The 15,471-nt window shown below is 36.9% G+C and overlaps 1 protein-coding gene across 2 annotated transcripts in view; it reads left to right on the top strand.

The window, feature by feature from the left end:
* KIF6 (kinesin family member 6) overlaps positions 1-15,092 on the top strand; it is a 159,233-nt gene extending 144,141 nt beyond the window's left edge. Inside the window, exons 18-22 of one of the 2 annotated variants that reach the window (XM_069852542.1) lie at positions 169-304; positions 1,815-1,900; positions 9,415-9,504; positions 11,370-11,470; positions 14,611-15,092. In XM_069852542.1, coding sequence (XP_069708643.1) covers positions 169-304; positions 1,815-1,900; positions 9,415-9,504; positions 11,370-11,470; positions 14,611-14,627 — 430 coding nt within the window. In that variant the 3' untranslated portion in view covers positions 14,628-15,092. Of the gene's footprint in view, positions 1-168; positions 305-1,811; positions 1,901-9,414; positions 9,505-11,369; positions 11,471-14,610 lie in introns of both variants that reach the window. The other variant, XM_069852543.1, reaches the window with a different exon arrangement.
* Positions 15,093-15,471: the final 379 nt, after the last annotated feature.

The raw sequence follows: 15,471 nt of genomic DNA, 5'->3' as shown, positions 1-15,471 counted from the left end.
AATGTGAGATGTCTCTTCCTACCACCACTCTGTCTGTGTACCCTGCATCTATGATTATTATATATTCTTTTGTAGTTTAAATCTGTTTAAATCAATTCCAGGTAGGATAAAGCTTTGTTTAGATATGAACTGTAAGATCTGTAATACACTGTCTTCTTCTCACATTAGTTATAAAACAATGTTCAATCGCTTGAAAGGGCTGAAGATAGAGATTGAGCACCTGCAGCTTCTTATGGAGAAGGCCAAGATGAAGTTGCAAAAGAACTTCGAAGTCTGGTGGTCTGAAGAGGCAACAAATCTACAGGTATGAAGTCACTTCATATTTCTTCCATATTTGTGTAAATGTAACACCTTCAATACTTTCTTAAAGAAGTATTTAATTGGCTAGATAGAAAGAAGTATGAAAGATGGGATTTTGGGCCCCATTCATGTGCGCTTATGCCAATGTAAATCAGACAAGTTAATGTGAATTATGCTTGCATGAAGCTAATGCAAACAAAACACTTGTTTTCTGCTCTGTTTTCTGTTTTGACATTCACCCAAATAACTTGATTGAAAACCAAGAATGGTCCCACAATGCTGAAGACTCTGAAGGAACCTGAAACAAATAGAGGAGATTAGAAAAAATAAGCTTCCTTACTGCTAGCAAAACTAAGATTTCATCAGGTTTATGATGTGTGTTAGAAGAGGGCAGTCATAGCTGTAATATGGACAATTCCCAGGAAACATAATTGGGTTTTATCTTCCTTTGTTTGCAAAGAATCCAGTAACCTTTCAACTATCCTGAGCTGAATAGGGTGTTCTTATTTAATGACTTATGTAATAGTGAACTAAAAAACGGCATTTTAAACAGTGTATTAGGGGCTCATAACACAGGCAGTCTGAAAGCTACACAGTTTCACAAACACAGGAGACAGTACAAGAAGATCCAGAGGGGGATCTTATTCTCCCCCTCTAACACTTTTTAATGTCTTTCAAGTAGTGACATGGCATCTCACAGCTAAGCACTGCCATGAAATGCACATCAGCTTAATGAAAAAGAATTCTGAGTGCAGTCCATCCTGTATTATTTATTATTAACTAGAAGAAAAGATTAAATTCTTGGGGAAAAATTGTTACAAACAAAGAAGTATTTAGGCAGTACTTTGTTTAATTCTTGTGAGTATAAATTTAAACTGCATTTTTAAGAAAACAGTAACTATTTTAAGAAATAAGTAAATATGGAACTTAACATAAGGAACTTATCCACCTAACTAGCTTAACTTCAAGTCATCATTGCAAAATACTTCTCACAGGATCACAGGTTAAAATCCTTAATGATATTAGTGGCAAGGAGGATAACATTTTAGTCACCCCACTGTCTAAATATTTAGGCTTTTCAAAACACTGGAAGTAAAATTCCTGGAACCACTAGAACAGGTTTTCTCTGTCTCTTAACAGGAGAGGTCTAGGATTCAGCCTCTCATGGTTCATCAGTAGAAGATTAGATAACTGGAAAAAGTAATTTGGATTGATTTCTTGGATCTTGACTACCTATACATCTGAGCTCCATCAGACTCTCAAATCAGAGAACACATGCTGTTACATATTAATAACCAGTAACTTGAGCTTAAAAACACTTGAACCAATCCTAAATAATTTTCTCTTTGTTCAGAAGTGTTTGGCCAAATGAAGAACATAATGTGTGTTCAGATGCTGTTTTCTGAATGAGTCATTTCCTACCTTGTTGTTGCTGAGACCTATAGGCCAATACTAAGCACTCTAAAAAAAAACCCTATCCTACATAATTCTGTTTTTCAATCTAAACCCAGCAGGAAAAGCCAGAGATGGTTAACTCATCAAATACCACAACGGGTTATCCACAGTTTATCAAATCCTCACAACATCTATCAACTAACAGGTAAATTGGTCATTTTTATCTTCCTTACTTATGTATAAGTAAATGCAGTTTTAGTAGAAGTGCAGTTCACCAGAATGCTTTTCCAAATACCATGTTAAAACACTACATTTCCAGTTACAAGAGAAAAATGACATAGAAGATGAATTCAGTTATTTTGCAATCACATTGAAGGTAGCTTATTGTAACTCACTTCTTCTGACTTGTTGGTTTTGGACCCTGGAAACCTGTCACTGGGAACCCTATGACAGATAGCTAAGAAAAGCAAGCCTGATATCGGTCAATTTTTTATACGTGGAGACTATACCTCCTTTGGAATGTGTTCAGGAAACTGCAACCCCCCAAAAAAAAAAAGATTAAGCAACTATTTAACATATAGCCTGGCTACATTTGCTGTTGAAAAATGTGCTGGTGCTACATTTATCCAATGTATTATTCCACAATGATATTGTAAAACACTGGTCCATCCTCTACAGTAGAAAAATGTAATCATCTTTATTGTTTCATCATCAGCCACTTCTGATTTCAAAAACCCTAGTTTAAATTTGCAGTAATAGAATCTTCATAGCCTTCAAGCAGAGTAGAGTGCAGGAAAACACATACCAGAAGGTGCAGGTTTCCGTATTCATTGACAATAAATGGAGGTGTTCTCTCTCTTTCCCTCTTCCTCTCTCCCTCCTCACCTCTCTCTCGCTCCTTCCCACTATACAGTTAATCTTCCTCTGATGAGTGGCTTGGCCTACAATACTCTGCAATAAGGATGTTTCCTGATTTGCAGCAAACATAATATATCCTACATATTATTAAATAATACTGGATTTTCTTAAAAATGTAAAATAAATTCTAATTTTTGTTGTAAACTTTCATGTATCTAAAGTGAATGCTTCATAATCAGTACAGAGAGAGAATGAAACACGCAATCATCTAAAGTAATCTAACAAGGCATTTTCGCATGTCTCCAACTGATGAAAATCAATTCCAGTCTTCTCTACTTTGCCTCAATTATTACTCTGTGCTCTGAAGACTCAGGCACTGTTTGCTTTGCAAATGGTTGACAGGTTTTAGGCCTAATTTGAACTGTTCATTTCTGGGGTTAAGTTGAATGTTAGTTGTCCCATAGAAAAGCTGATGGAACAGAACATGAGAATATTTTTGGTCTAGCTTAGCACAAAGTCTGCCAAATTAGCTCAACCAATCCATGACTGTCACTCTCTTAACTTTTTACTGAACTGAACTAAGGAATTCTGGCACAACCTCTCAGCCCCATTGTTCTTGGGAACAACAATTTCCACTTGATGTGCTTAAGCATTGGTCAGTAGAGTTGTATCTTTCTCAGACTAAGCTAGAATTAAAAAAAACGTATAATACAAGGCACTTCCCAGTGCAACAGGAGGCCGTGCTCCAGGATTGGTGATTTCTCCTTCTCTCATCTTAGCTCAGAAGCAGAATTGCATATAGTTCCAGGAGGCTGAACTTTTTTTATGTTAGTCTGATTAAATATTTCACATGGGTGTATTTCCAGTGTGATGTATATGGAAGTAGAAATGCTATCTCTGCTTTTTATGAGGTGGAGCTGCAGGCTTAACATTCCACTGTGCATTAAAATTTATTTTTCCCCCTACTTGAAGCAACAACAATTTAGAGTAAAAGTTTCAAATTTCACAGGCTTTAAGAGTATAAAGCACTCGAATATTTATTTTCCAAGGATTTCCATGACCCCAGTTGACACAGGAATTTACTTACCAGTTCCTGTGATGGCGTAGGATGATTCTAGGCTACAACTGCTCCTCATGATTACATATGTAATATGTAATTTGTGATACAAATGGCTCCCTCTAACTCACCTAGAAATTAACAATCTCCTTCTCTGAAATTATATTCCTGTCTTCACCCAGCAGAATAATCAGTTACAAAAGCAGAAACTGACATAAATTTCATATAATGTTGTGTAAATAAAGCCTATTACCAAAACAGTATTCAGTTCACAAGTGTGTTCAATAGATGCAAGATATAAAACTTAGTGGGCTGCATATCAGAAATCTAAGACTGCTGCTGACAGAGCAAGTGAGCTGTAAAACCATTCAGACAAACTCCTGAGTGTGAATGGATATAATCTTCAGGCCTAGAAGTAATAAATTATCTATCTCATCATATAAAGGATATAGATGTATGCTATACTATTTCTTAAGATTTACAAGTGCGTTTGAACAAAATTGTTTGATCACCTTCTAGTGTACAATTCATATGGATTGTTATTGTTTGGCACACCTTAGTCATTACCAGAGAAAATTAAGTCTTGGGAAGAGAATGGGATAGCCTTAAACTTTTTTTTTATATTAAGTAAGTTTATAACTAAAACAGAGAGGGGAAGATGGTAATCCTTCTGAGACTCAAAAAGGATATACACATAGAAAAGCACTTGATTCATGCCCAATTTTCAATTTTCAAGTGAAAAAACAAGGTCAAATTATTAAGTGTTGAAATGAGTCTGTGTTAATATAAAGGAGCTGAACAGTGAGAATTTCTGCCTTAGCTAGTAAGGTTTGAAAGCCATTGGCTTGATCCTACTTCCACTATATTAAGAAGCAGAACACTGAATTCAGTGACCACAGTGCTGGAGTGAGGGAAAGGGTGATGTCAGTGTTATTGGTGGGTTTGATGTGAGAAAAAGACATTTCTGCATAAGAAAGGTAATTTCATGAACAGGTAAATCACATTTCTAGAACTGATATACTTAAAATAGCTGCAACCATTAGTGTGTATGTTGCAGAGGCTTATAGACTCATATTCATTAACCTGTTGAGTAGATTCAGATTTCCAGACTGTATTTATCTTTGCATGTCTTTCATATGAAGGTTGTAGAAATAATAAATCTCATTTGATCTGAACATATTACTTAAAATGAAGAACAACTGTGCAAAGTTGAGAGAAAATGACCCATCTCTATATTTCAGACAGAAAAAAGATCTAATCAGCAAGCCCAGCGTCACAGTACAAAGAGAAAGGAAAAGGAACTTAAAATAATCATTGAGAAATTTTACTCAAAAGAAATACCTAATAAAATCTCTCAAGCTTGTAAGAAAATACCCTACTTGTCCATAGACTCTACCATAAAGCTGTGGTCCTAACTGCAACTCATACTGTGTATATGTCTATGTCTCTTAGTGAGTTCCTGTCAAGTCTGCAAAAAGTCTTAAAATGCTTGTCAGGCTCAGCACTCCTTGTCTGCTCCACCTCAGAATTCAAGCACAGTGTTTTGTTCATCCTTGTATAGTCTTTCTCCCACACTGGCTTTCATTTAAAAAATTTATCAGATCTTTGTTTGTTCAAGTAACTTCTCTTACTGAATATTTAATTTCACTAGTGTTCAGCTGTTCTTGCATTCACCTTAAATCAAGCAAATGCTGGATAGTTATTCAAATCTTCTAAAAAATTTTGGATTTTTTTTTTCTTCTCTCAGAAAGAATGCATTCCTTCTTCATTCGGTCAGATCTTTCTTAACCTCACTTATTCCCTGACTGAATGTAATTTGTCCTGTTCCAGCATGCCTCACAGTATGCTCGGTCTCAGACTCCTTGGCTCTCCAGCTGCTTCTTCAAAATCTTCCTCTTACTTTAGAGTCCCTTTGAGATATTTTCAGATAACTCTTCATGTTCTCTTTGAGCATCAAATTTTTTTAGCGTTTACTCTCCTGGATTACAAAACTTACTCCCTGTATTACTGCTGTGTGAAACAAGGGAAATGTTTACACAATTTGCAGCATTTTCTGTCTTAATAATTTTTCATTCCTGACAACTTTACACAGTGTTACGTGATGATAAAAAATAATCTGGGAACAACATCACTGATTAACAACATTTCACATTCTGTTGGTAACAATTTAACTTGAGCAGTTTATCTATGAATTAGCAGGTTAGGCCAAATCTGATTTTGTAACCAAATACTAAAATAGTCAGCTTTCAAGCAGCATGAATCTTGCCTGCCTCTACACGGAACATCTGTTCCCTTGCGTCCAAAGCTCAGATGACTGGAGAACTGCAGCTGAGGGGTTTTTAACATCGCAGAGGTTTCACACCTTCAAATTGAACACTTCTTCCATAATCTGTCTGATTTTCTACTTTTCTCAGTGTTGTACTGCTGAATCAAGCATTCATACCACGACATCCATCATCTCTCCAGCTCCTCTACCCTATGTGCTTGATGGAGCTGGTCAATCCATGGGACAGTTGTCTCTGGCCCTTGGGTTCCTGCAACAATGGGGACACTGCTGCCACACTGTGTACATTTCTCTAGCTGCTGCCCCATGCTTGACCCTGACATATATCCCAACAGATGGCCACCCAAAAAAAGGCAAGTTACCCACTGGCTGCAACTGCAGATACTAGGTCAAATGCTGACAAACTTAAGTTCCAGAAACAGCAGGAATTTTACTGAAGCTCTCAGGAAGGAGCACTTTGAGACTTCTTAAATTTAACTAAAATTAAAGTCAGATTCAGGATTAAAATAGGAATCATACATTGTCAAAGAACATGATTAATGTTAGACCTTGTGAGTCAGACAAAGGGATGGAACTTCTACATCTCATGTGTCCATGCAAATCCAAAACTGTGATCCAGGACCACCTATTTACACATTACAGGAATTTTACTGAAGGCACCTCTAGAGATCTCTAGACCAACCTCTAGCTTGAAGAACTACCATAAAACTAAATCAGGTTATCCATGGTTTTGTCTGGCTTTGTCGAGCATCCTAAGATGTCCAGGCCTTTAGGTATAACACACAGAGAGGTGGATCTTTTCCCCTGCCCCATGTGTTCATAATGACTTTCCTTTTAATTTAGAGCCGTATTAGCAAAAATTCTCATCAGCATCTAACACTCAGATACAGGAGGAGAGTCCTGGCTTCTAAGAATAGGCTAGGAGCAAGTTGCACACCCTAACTGGTGTGAATCCAGATAAATGTACAAACCACTGCACATCAAAATTACACTATTTTGTCCTCTTATGATTTAATATATCTTGCAGTGCCATAGAAACATTGTCACAGCTTTGGTATGAAGGGTGCAAATTATTCCCGTACAGACCATCCCTCTAGTCTAGGGATTAGAGCAATCTCTGGGTTATGTAAAACATGGATTTGGGTTCTTAGACTGCCTCACTCAGTCTAAGAGGGGGTGAGGGTAGAGTGGTGACCGTTAGTATCACCTTCCTCAAGGGCCCAGTTCTCCCAGACAAGTTTTGGCATATTGTCCTGTGTCCAGGAATCCACCTGAAAGTGAGATCCCTAGAGGTCAAACCCCGTGACACCTGTAGTGTCTAGTTTTTTTCATGGATCTGGATCCAAGTCCCCTTTAAAATGGGGGTTTAACAATATCAGAGAAAAATTTTCATGGAAATTCAATGGAAAGAAATAGTTTGAACATATAAACTACTGCAGCTCAAAAAATACTTCAGCTGACTCATGGTATTTATAAAATTATACATTCTGTTTATGGCAAATAAAAAGCAAAGAAGGTTATTTCAATGAAAAGAAAGCAATGAAAAAAGGATCGCAGTAAATCATATTGCCTTCCATTTATTTCAGGCTAAGAACACAATCATGGACAGTTGCTGTGGTTCAGATGATGCATAGTGTTTTATCAAACCATGGTTATATGACTTGGATGCCTAGGTATCTCAGGGCAGAGACAGAGAATCCTTTCAGAAAGCTGAATTTCATAGAATCTACAATAGTTTTGGTTTCACTCAGTCATGCTGGTTTCTTACCTTCCTTTCCTGATTTCTTACACCTGGGAACTGAAAGCTCTTATGCTCTATGCAAAGCATCCTTAAGGATCTGCCAGCTCTTTTCTGCTCCCTTGTCACTGGAAGCAATTTCCCAGGAGGTCATATTGTCTAATTGCTTGAAGACCTGGAAGTTTGCTTGCCTAAAATTCAGGGTCCTGACTTTAGTCTTTGCCTTACTCATATGCCTCAGGAATGCAAACTCCACCAGTGCACGATCTCTGCAGCCCAGACTGCCTTCACTCTTGATGTCACCAATTAGCTCACTTGCGTTAGTGACCATCAGGTCCACTATCACGTTCCCAGTGGTAGTGCTGTCTATTACCTGGCTTAAGAAGTTATGCTCAATGCATTCTAGGAGTCTCTTGGATTACCTACAGCTTGCCGTGGTACTTTTCCAGCAGATGTCAGGGTGCTTGAAGTCCCCCGGCAAGATGAGAGCTCGCAAGCATGATGCCTTCTGTAGCTGGAGTAAGAAGGTTTCTTCAATAGGCTCCCATTGAACAGGCAGCCTGTAGGAGACACCAGCCACAAGGATCCCTTTGTTGCCTCAGTCCATGATTCTTACCCATAAGCTTTCAACTTGCTTCTGGCAAGAGTTTAAACTCCTAAATCATTTAGTTTCTAAGAACTGCCAGATCAATGGAAAAAGTGTTCAGGAAATCTTTAAGTAGGAATATGATGTAAAGTTCCCAGATATTGTTAACCCACACAGTAGATAATAACATCACACATCCTTTCTAGCTCTTGCAATATGTAGACATAATTAAGTACAGAATATAATTAACATTAACTATTATTTGCTTTAGTTGAATAAGGCTGAGTCTTTAGGTTATTTTAATCCACATAGGCAGGTGCGAATAATCCACATAGGCAGGATTTAAGGAGTTAAAGAGAAACATTCAGTAGACCTGGAACAGTTCATTTGAAAATGACTTATACACTTGGGCACAATATCTTCTGCAAAACTGAACCTGGCACAATGTGATACAGTAAAATTTTAGTAATAAATTTCTTTCCTTTTTCAAGTTCTCTGCCAGAAATATCAGCTTTTCAGCCAACAATGAACAAACTACTGCCGTTAGAAAAGCAAGCACTTGTCAATCCTGCCATCTACTGGAAAAATCCTAAAACTGAGTAATTCAGTGTTTCCACTCAAAGATTCGCACCAGATCCAGCACCATAAACAACCCCCGGGGGAAAAGACTGAGTCCCTAGACATCCTGTGGCAGAAATCTGCCTTCCTAGTAGAGAGGGTCCTTGATAACAATGTCTGCAGGGGCAGGAATGTGCAACAGCTGCTTGCAATATATCTGGCTATCATCAAGCCACATTCCAAAGTCCTCAATGAGTTTTTATCCAGTCTCCCACAGATTTCGATAGTAATTTTGCCTGACTAAAGAAATAATGGAAAATGAGCTAAGGCCTTACTTGGCTGAAAGTTTGGGAACTAAATATACATTACAAACTGTATATCAGATGCATCAAGGTGCTTTACGAGCCCTGCTTAGAAGGTAAATACTAAAAGTGGAATCATTATGAGCTTATTTGTTATTCTTTCACAGCTGCATTCTCTACATAAACCTAATCATCACATGGATTCAGCTAACAATCCTCTTCCAGTAAACAAGTGCTTTGTATAGATAATACCAGCTTGTTTGTAATTACTTAGCATGTATTAAGATTCCCTCCACAATGGCTATATTCTTCCTTTCATTTCTGTTCCCATTCTAGTTTTTCAGAGACCAGAAGAGTCAACCCTAATGAAGATCTAGCTGGGAAAAGCAATCCAATCACTCCTAGTAACCCAACCTCAAAAATTAGGTAAGCAGCACTCCTGGGCTATTCAGAGGGAAAAACCTGAAACTCTTTTAACAACTGTCTCCTTGGAAAACAAAAATAAAACTGAAATGTCACATTTTCCTCCAACTACCAAAACAACCTTAAAGCTGTCCCATAGTTTTACATCAAGTAGCTGCATTATCAGCTTGTGAATCCTCATATGTGTGTCTTCTAAGCAACATAAAGGCACTCTGAAAGAGTAAATAAAAACATTTGAAAGGAAAAGAAATTGGAGGATGTAAGTATTGCATTGGATGTAAGTAAGGCAGGAGCTATGTAGGGATTTTTTCATTCTTGTGATTTTGTCCTTAAAATATTTTGACTCTCCATCCTACAAATTATTCTAGTAGAATAAAATTACACCAGCAGCTCAGGTGTGTCAGACTTGGCAAAGGTTGTTGTGTTTTCTCAAAAGAGGTACTGCTTTGTGAAAATTAACTTAGCAGGTAAACAGAAACTAGTATTTTCTTTTTAACAGCTTCTCTACTTTTTCTAATTTGCTCATTTCCGTGTTCTTTTTTTCCTAACTAAACAACATGCCAAGTCAGTGAACTTCCAGAAGTTATATTCTTATTTTCTCAACAGTTCTGACTGTTAAGGCCCTCAGGAAAATATGGTTAAGTTACTACTTTTCCTAATGCATTAGTGAGAAATCACAAGGTTCTTTTTCTTCAGTTTTCCAAAACAATCCATTTCTAGAACAATGGAAAATCATGGAAAATTTCATCCTCAAAACCTGATGTTTCAAACTGCATTTTAAGAAAAGCAGAAGAAAAAGACAAGCTAAAATGGAATTTAAACAGTATCTTCTCAAACACACTGTATTTTTGATTTTTTTGTATTGTTGTTAAGCAAATGAAAATCAATACAAAAATAGCCCTCTACTAGTTTTCTGAGATCATCTTGTAAATTACAGAAAAAGGGTTTTTTTCATAGTCATTTCTGAATATTTTTTCTACTTTTTTCTATTTCTATTCTGCAATTGAGAACTTAATAACACAAAGACAAGGATACCAGACTTCAGTTTTATATCAGGCACAATTACATTCTACTGCAATAGTCAGTAAGGAACAGTGGAAATAACTATAATTACAAAGGATATGTTAAAAAAAAAAGCTTCTCCTTTTAGTTCTACTTGTCTTTCCATATATTTATCACTGTATTTCTTATTTCATCGTTAGTTCTTAATCTTTAAGGAAGGCTAAAGAAATAAGGCCAAATTCTTAGCCAATTAGAACAACTTCATTGTACTACATTATCTTATAACACTGGAGGGTCTGTCAAAAGCAGAAATAAGTCAATGATTCAGCTGCATAGATACAAGATCTCAGCTGGGACTGGGGAGTCAGCAGCGCAAAGGAGCTGCCCCTGTCCACAAATGCCATGAGAGTCACATGATTGTTTACTTCTAGGTATGTATGATAACTTAATTACCTTACAGGAGACAAAAATACAATACAATACAATACATTCAAATAAATAGCAGCATTTTTTCCTGAAGGAAACACATGGCTTAGTGACATCCATGCCATCTTTGGTAGGCTCATTATACTAGGCTTTTCTGATTGGCAGTAAGTCTTTGGCTCAGCAGTAAAACATTTTTAACCCTTTGTGAGAGGTTTTATAACTCATAAGCATGTAACTCTACCAAACTAAAAAGATACTGATTAATCTTAAGAATTGTATAAGAATATTAAGAAGCCCTGAGCTTGATTCTCCTCTGAACTGTGCCATCTCTAACAACTTCTCTAGAGAACAAAGTTCTCCCTGATGAAAAAAGAGGAAATAATGGAATAGAAAAATGTCCTTTACTCCATTGGGTCCACAAGTACACTTTCTTATTCCAGGACCCCATCAACTTCATCTGTTCCTCTGACTGGAGACAGCCAGGCTGATGCTGACATCCTAGCTTTCATTAAAGCAAGACAGAACATCCTGCAAAAGAAAGGTAAATCCTGCCAAAAAATAGGAAGCCAAACCAAAATCTTCAGTACAGCATTTTTAAGCCAAAATAGCTTTAGTCCACACTGACGCAAGTGAGAACTGATTCTGGCTTAAGTTATATTACATTATGTTCTCAGCCATTCTAAACACTTGAGGTTCTTCACATGTATTTATTTTAGTAGCTCTGTGTTGCAGTGTAAAACTATGAAGGCTGTATGTTTTTCTTAGCCACCATCAGTGAACTTAGGGGTGTGCATGTCTGTGCAGCCTGAGCAGTGTATTCTTTACATTTAAGTAAATTCATTTGCATGTGGTTTCTTGATGATTAAAATACTTCCAAATTTTTCTGTATACATTTTCTTCAAACTATGTGGCCTGGTTATCAGCTGGTAAAAATTTTGCTGTATTAATTCACACCAAATAGAGATTACACAAATAATTGCACTGTACCCTATCCCATGAGGCAGACTGGCCCACTGTGTCTAGCAGAGTATGCCATTAACAAGTTATTTTGCTACATCAAGGTCTAGTGAAACTTTCTATGGGTATTCGTCGCTAAATCAGGTACTGAGAGCAATCCCAGGTAGACAATAAAGTTCATTCTACAGTGTAGGTATAATTGGCTGGAAGCAGAAAGCACTAAACATACAACAGTGGCACTGCAAGGTAGCCCAGAAGTAATTCATCATGATAAAGAAAAACAACCCGTGATTTTATTTATTTTTTCTTCCTCTGGAATAGTAGTTTTTAGTGGCAACAACCAATTAGACAGAAGATGAAAGCGGTAGTAGTTACTGAAGCAATAACTTTCCATCAGCGCTTGACTGCTGATGACAGCATTATTCAGCAAGCTATCAGCACCTGGCAGATGGTGTTAGCACTGTCACAAAGTGGGGTTTCGGTATCACACTGCTTATCAGAAACCTGTCAGGTAAACACACAGTGGCTGAAGAAACAGCCTCCCTACACTCATCCAAAGCAAACACTTAACACACTTAGGCTTTGGTGTCCCTTTTGTCTCTGTTTAGAAAAGCTGGTGTCAGGTTTCTTCTATAAATGAAATTAAATTGAATTTATAGGCAGCTCACCAAAGAAAGGTTAGAGATGTCCTACAACAAATATTTCAGGCCTTTAGAAGGTCCAAATCTGACTCATTTTGTGAAGTACAGTAATCTAGCAATAACAGCACATATTGTCCTGTGATTATCTGTTAAATCATACCATATCAGGAATGTATTTCTTAAATGCCTTATCCATCCTGATTGTTTTTCAGCTACAGGCTATTACCTAGTATCATCTTTCATTTTCAGAAGGGACTAGGCTTTATCAACATTGACAACTATTAAACCCCAAGTTATGAAAGGTATTGTTGCAGAATAGAGGGCAGTCAACATTTTTTAAATTGTTCTGAATATCAAGATGGTCTACGTGCTGCCTTATGTAGCTGAAAATGAACAGAACAGCATTTGCACAGTAGTTACTCCAGTCATCCTGGCAGTGCAGGTCTGGATGTCACTCATTAAGCATAGGCAGGGGAGCAAAAAATAGAGAGCCTTCGTAAGTACAACCCGCATATTATAAACACATGGTGACCTGATATGTTGTAGATAAGAGATAGCTCAGCAGCAAGTTCTGAGAAAGATCTGGAGTCAACCAGACAGATTAAAAAAAAAGGCTTTTGTTCCTTGGCCACTTGTGAAGAAAGGGAAGACCTCCCAAATTTGAAGGATGGAGCCACTGATAGCAGGAACCATTGATCAAAAAAAGTTTCTAAATTCTAATTTAGCAAAATGAAGGAGGGTAAAAATTTATGGATTAGCAGTACTAAAGAAGTACTTTTGCTTCAGTACCACAGGAAAACATGAGTACATCTATGAGGTGCAGTTGTACCCTTTCCGACTGGGAGAAGAAGATGGCCCAAGAGACTACACTATTGCTGTATCTGTGATAGTGTTATGTGTTCCCTTTTCCTGTGAGCACCTCTTGACATACACGACTTGTTTCTAGATTAAAATGAGAGAGGCACAGTAACTACTGTAGTGTTTGTGGATTGTTGGTCATAAGGAGCTTCTGATAACAGTTGCATCCAAAGCAAAGGAGAGCTGGAGGGTTTTCTGTTAGGGTGTGGGGATGGGGACTTGGATTGGTTTATAAAAAAAAAACTATCAGAGGTAGAGTTAAGCAGGGAGGAAGGATAGAAGAAAAAGGGAATCTATTCTGACTGAATACTTGGTGGGGAGGAAGTTGTGTGTTATCAGTCTCACAGGACCTTTCTTCAATAAATTTAAATTTCAAACATATAAAGCAGAGAGAAATTATTTGCCCACAGCCATTAAGCGAAGTCAAACAGCTTCATATAGAACCTGTGTGCTGAATCCAGTCCAGTGCTTTGTTGTCTCTTTCCCAATCTCTCTTCCACTGACATGTTCAATGAATGTTTCTGCATTTGCATGCAAATGTATTCACTGGCTCCATAATTATTACACACAGAGCGCCCTACAAGAATCAATATGAGAAAGCAACCAAACTTAATCAACCAAACTTAAATCTGCTAGACCTAAAAAAGTGTCAACATACTTACTGCTCTTTCCTTTATTGATCCTGATCTTTCCAAACTGTTATGTCAGTATTTTAGAAGCAAATGAGGGGTCCACTTTACATTAGCTAAGGGGAAGGAGAGAGAAGATAAATGTGTGCAGGAGTCAACAGAGTGGAAAATAAGTTTCATAAACAGAAAGCATGGGAATGCTCAATATCCTTAGTGACACTAATGTATGGGAGGGAATGAGAGGTCTCAGAGAAGATTACCTCAGTGTTTGTATATCGTTACCATTTGCTTTCTAAACAGAGAGGAATTAAAGCATGTACATTCACAGGGGCTTGCTGGGATTGTTAAAGCATTACAATAACTACTTTAGAAAGCTTTTTACAAAGGGCTACTCTGCAAATATATGCTTTTTTTTTTTGCCTTGTTCAGTCTTGACATAGAGAACTGAAAATGCAGAAGAGCAGGTGAATGACTTTTTCTGTCTTAACAGTTTTAAATTAAAATATTCTCTTCCTTTCTTTTGTTTTGTGTTTCTGAAGTTCATTTTAAAACCGACAGCATATATGTAGTCTAATATATTCTTTATGTCCTTTCAGGCCTGGGGAACAAATGAAATTCTTCTTGCAGTCTACTATTTCCTTTTAGAGATAGTGAAAGATCTTTGTTCTTTACCTTGCTCTTCTGTTTAGAAACAGGTATGAATAATTACTTTAGATGTACAGATTTATTTGGTAAAGATATAGAAGTGATTTGTCTTTAACAGCAAAATCTGCTTCTCCATGAAATTATATTTGAATGTTTGCACTCAGTATTTTCAGTTTGCATTGAGCTTAAGCAAAACTAAAACAACCAGCCAGGAGTTTTCCAAATATCTTTGTTTACTGAGAATTCACTGTAAGTTTTCTAAATGTGAAAATTAGCTAATGTATTAATGCTCTTCTACGTCTTTAATCTGGGGAACACTTCCTACTGATGGCAGTTTTGTTTGCATGGATTTGCGTAAGACTTTAGTAACTACATCTAGTTTGGATCCAGAGATGTCTGTGCAAAATAGTAGTTATCTGGGTTACAAAAGTCTGTAACATTTCATTTGAGACAATTTGCTGTCTTATCCTCCAAAGAAATAGTAGTTTCCATATCAGATTATTAGAACACTGAGATTGCATTTTAATGTGAAAATAAATTTTTATTAGAAATTAATTCTAGAGCTGAAAATTTCTCAACTTTTTTTTTTATTATTTGAATACATTAAATGTTGTGCAAAATATACACCCTTCCAGAACAGGCAGGTTTTTAAAGTAAAATAGGATGAACAGTTCTAAAACACGAATAAGAAGTAAAAATTTAAATGTAGTTATATACAACATAAATTCACTATTGACTTGGTACTACTTTATTGCATAATATCCAGCAACAACTTATTTTACACATCAGACTAAAATAAATCAAAAAATGCA

The sequence above is a fragment of the Phaenicophaeus curvirostris genome, chromosome 2 (genome assembly GCF_032191515.1).
Source record: "Phaenicophaeus curvirostris isolate KB17595 chromosome 2, BPBGC_Pcur_1.0, whole genome shotgun sequence".
NCBI lineage: Eukaryota > Metazoa > Chordata > Aves > Cuculiformes > Cuculidae > Phaenicophaeus > Phaenicophaeus curvirostris.
Note: the sequence above shows the minus strand (reverse complement) of the source record. Positions and strands in the feature narration are given on the sequence as shown.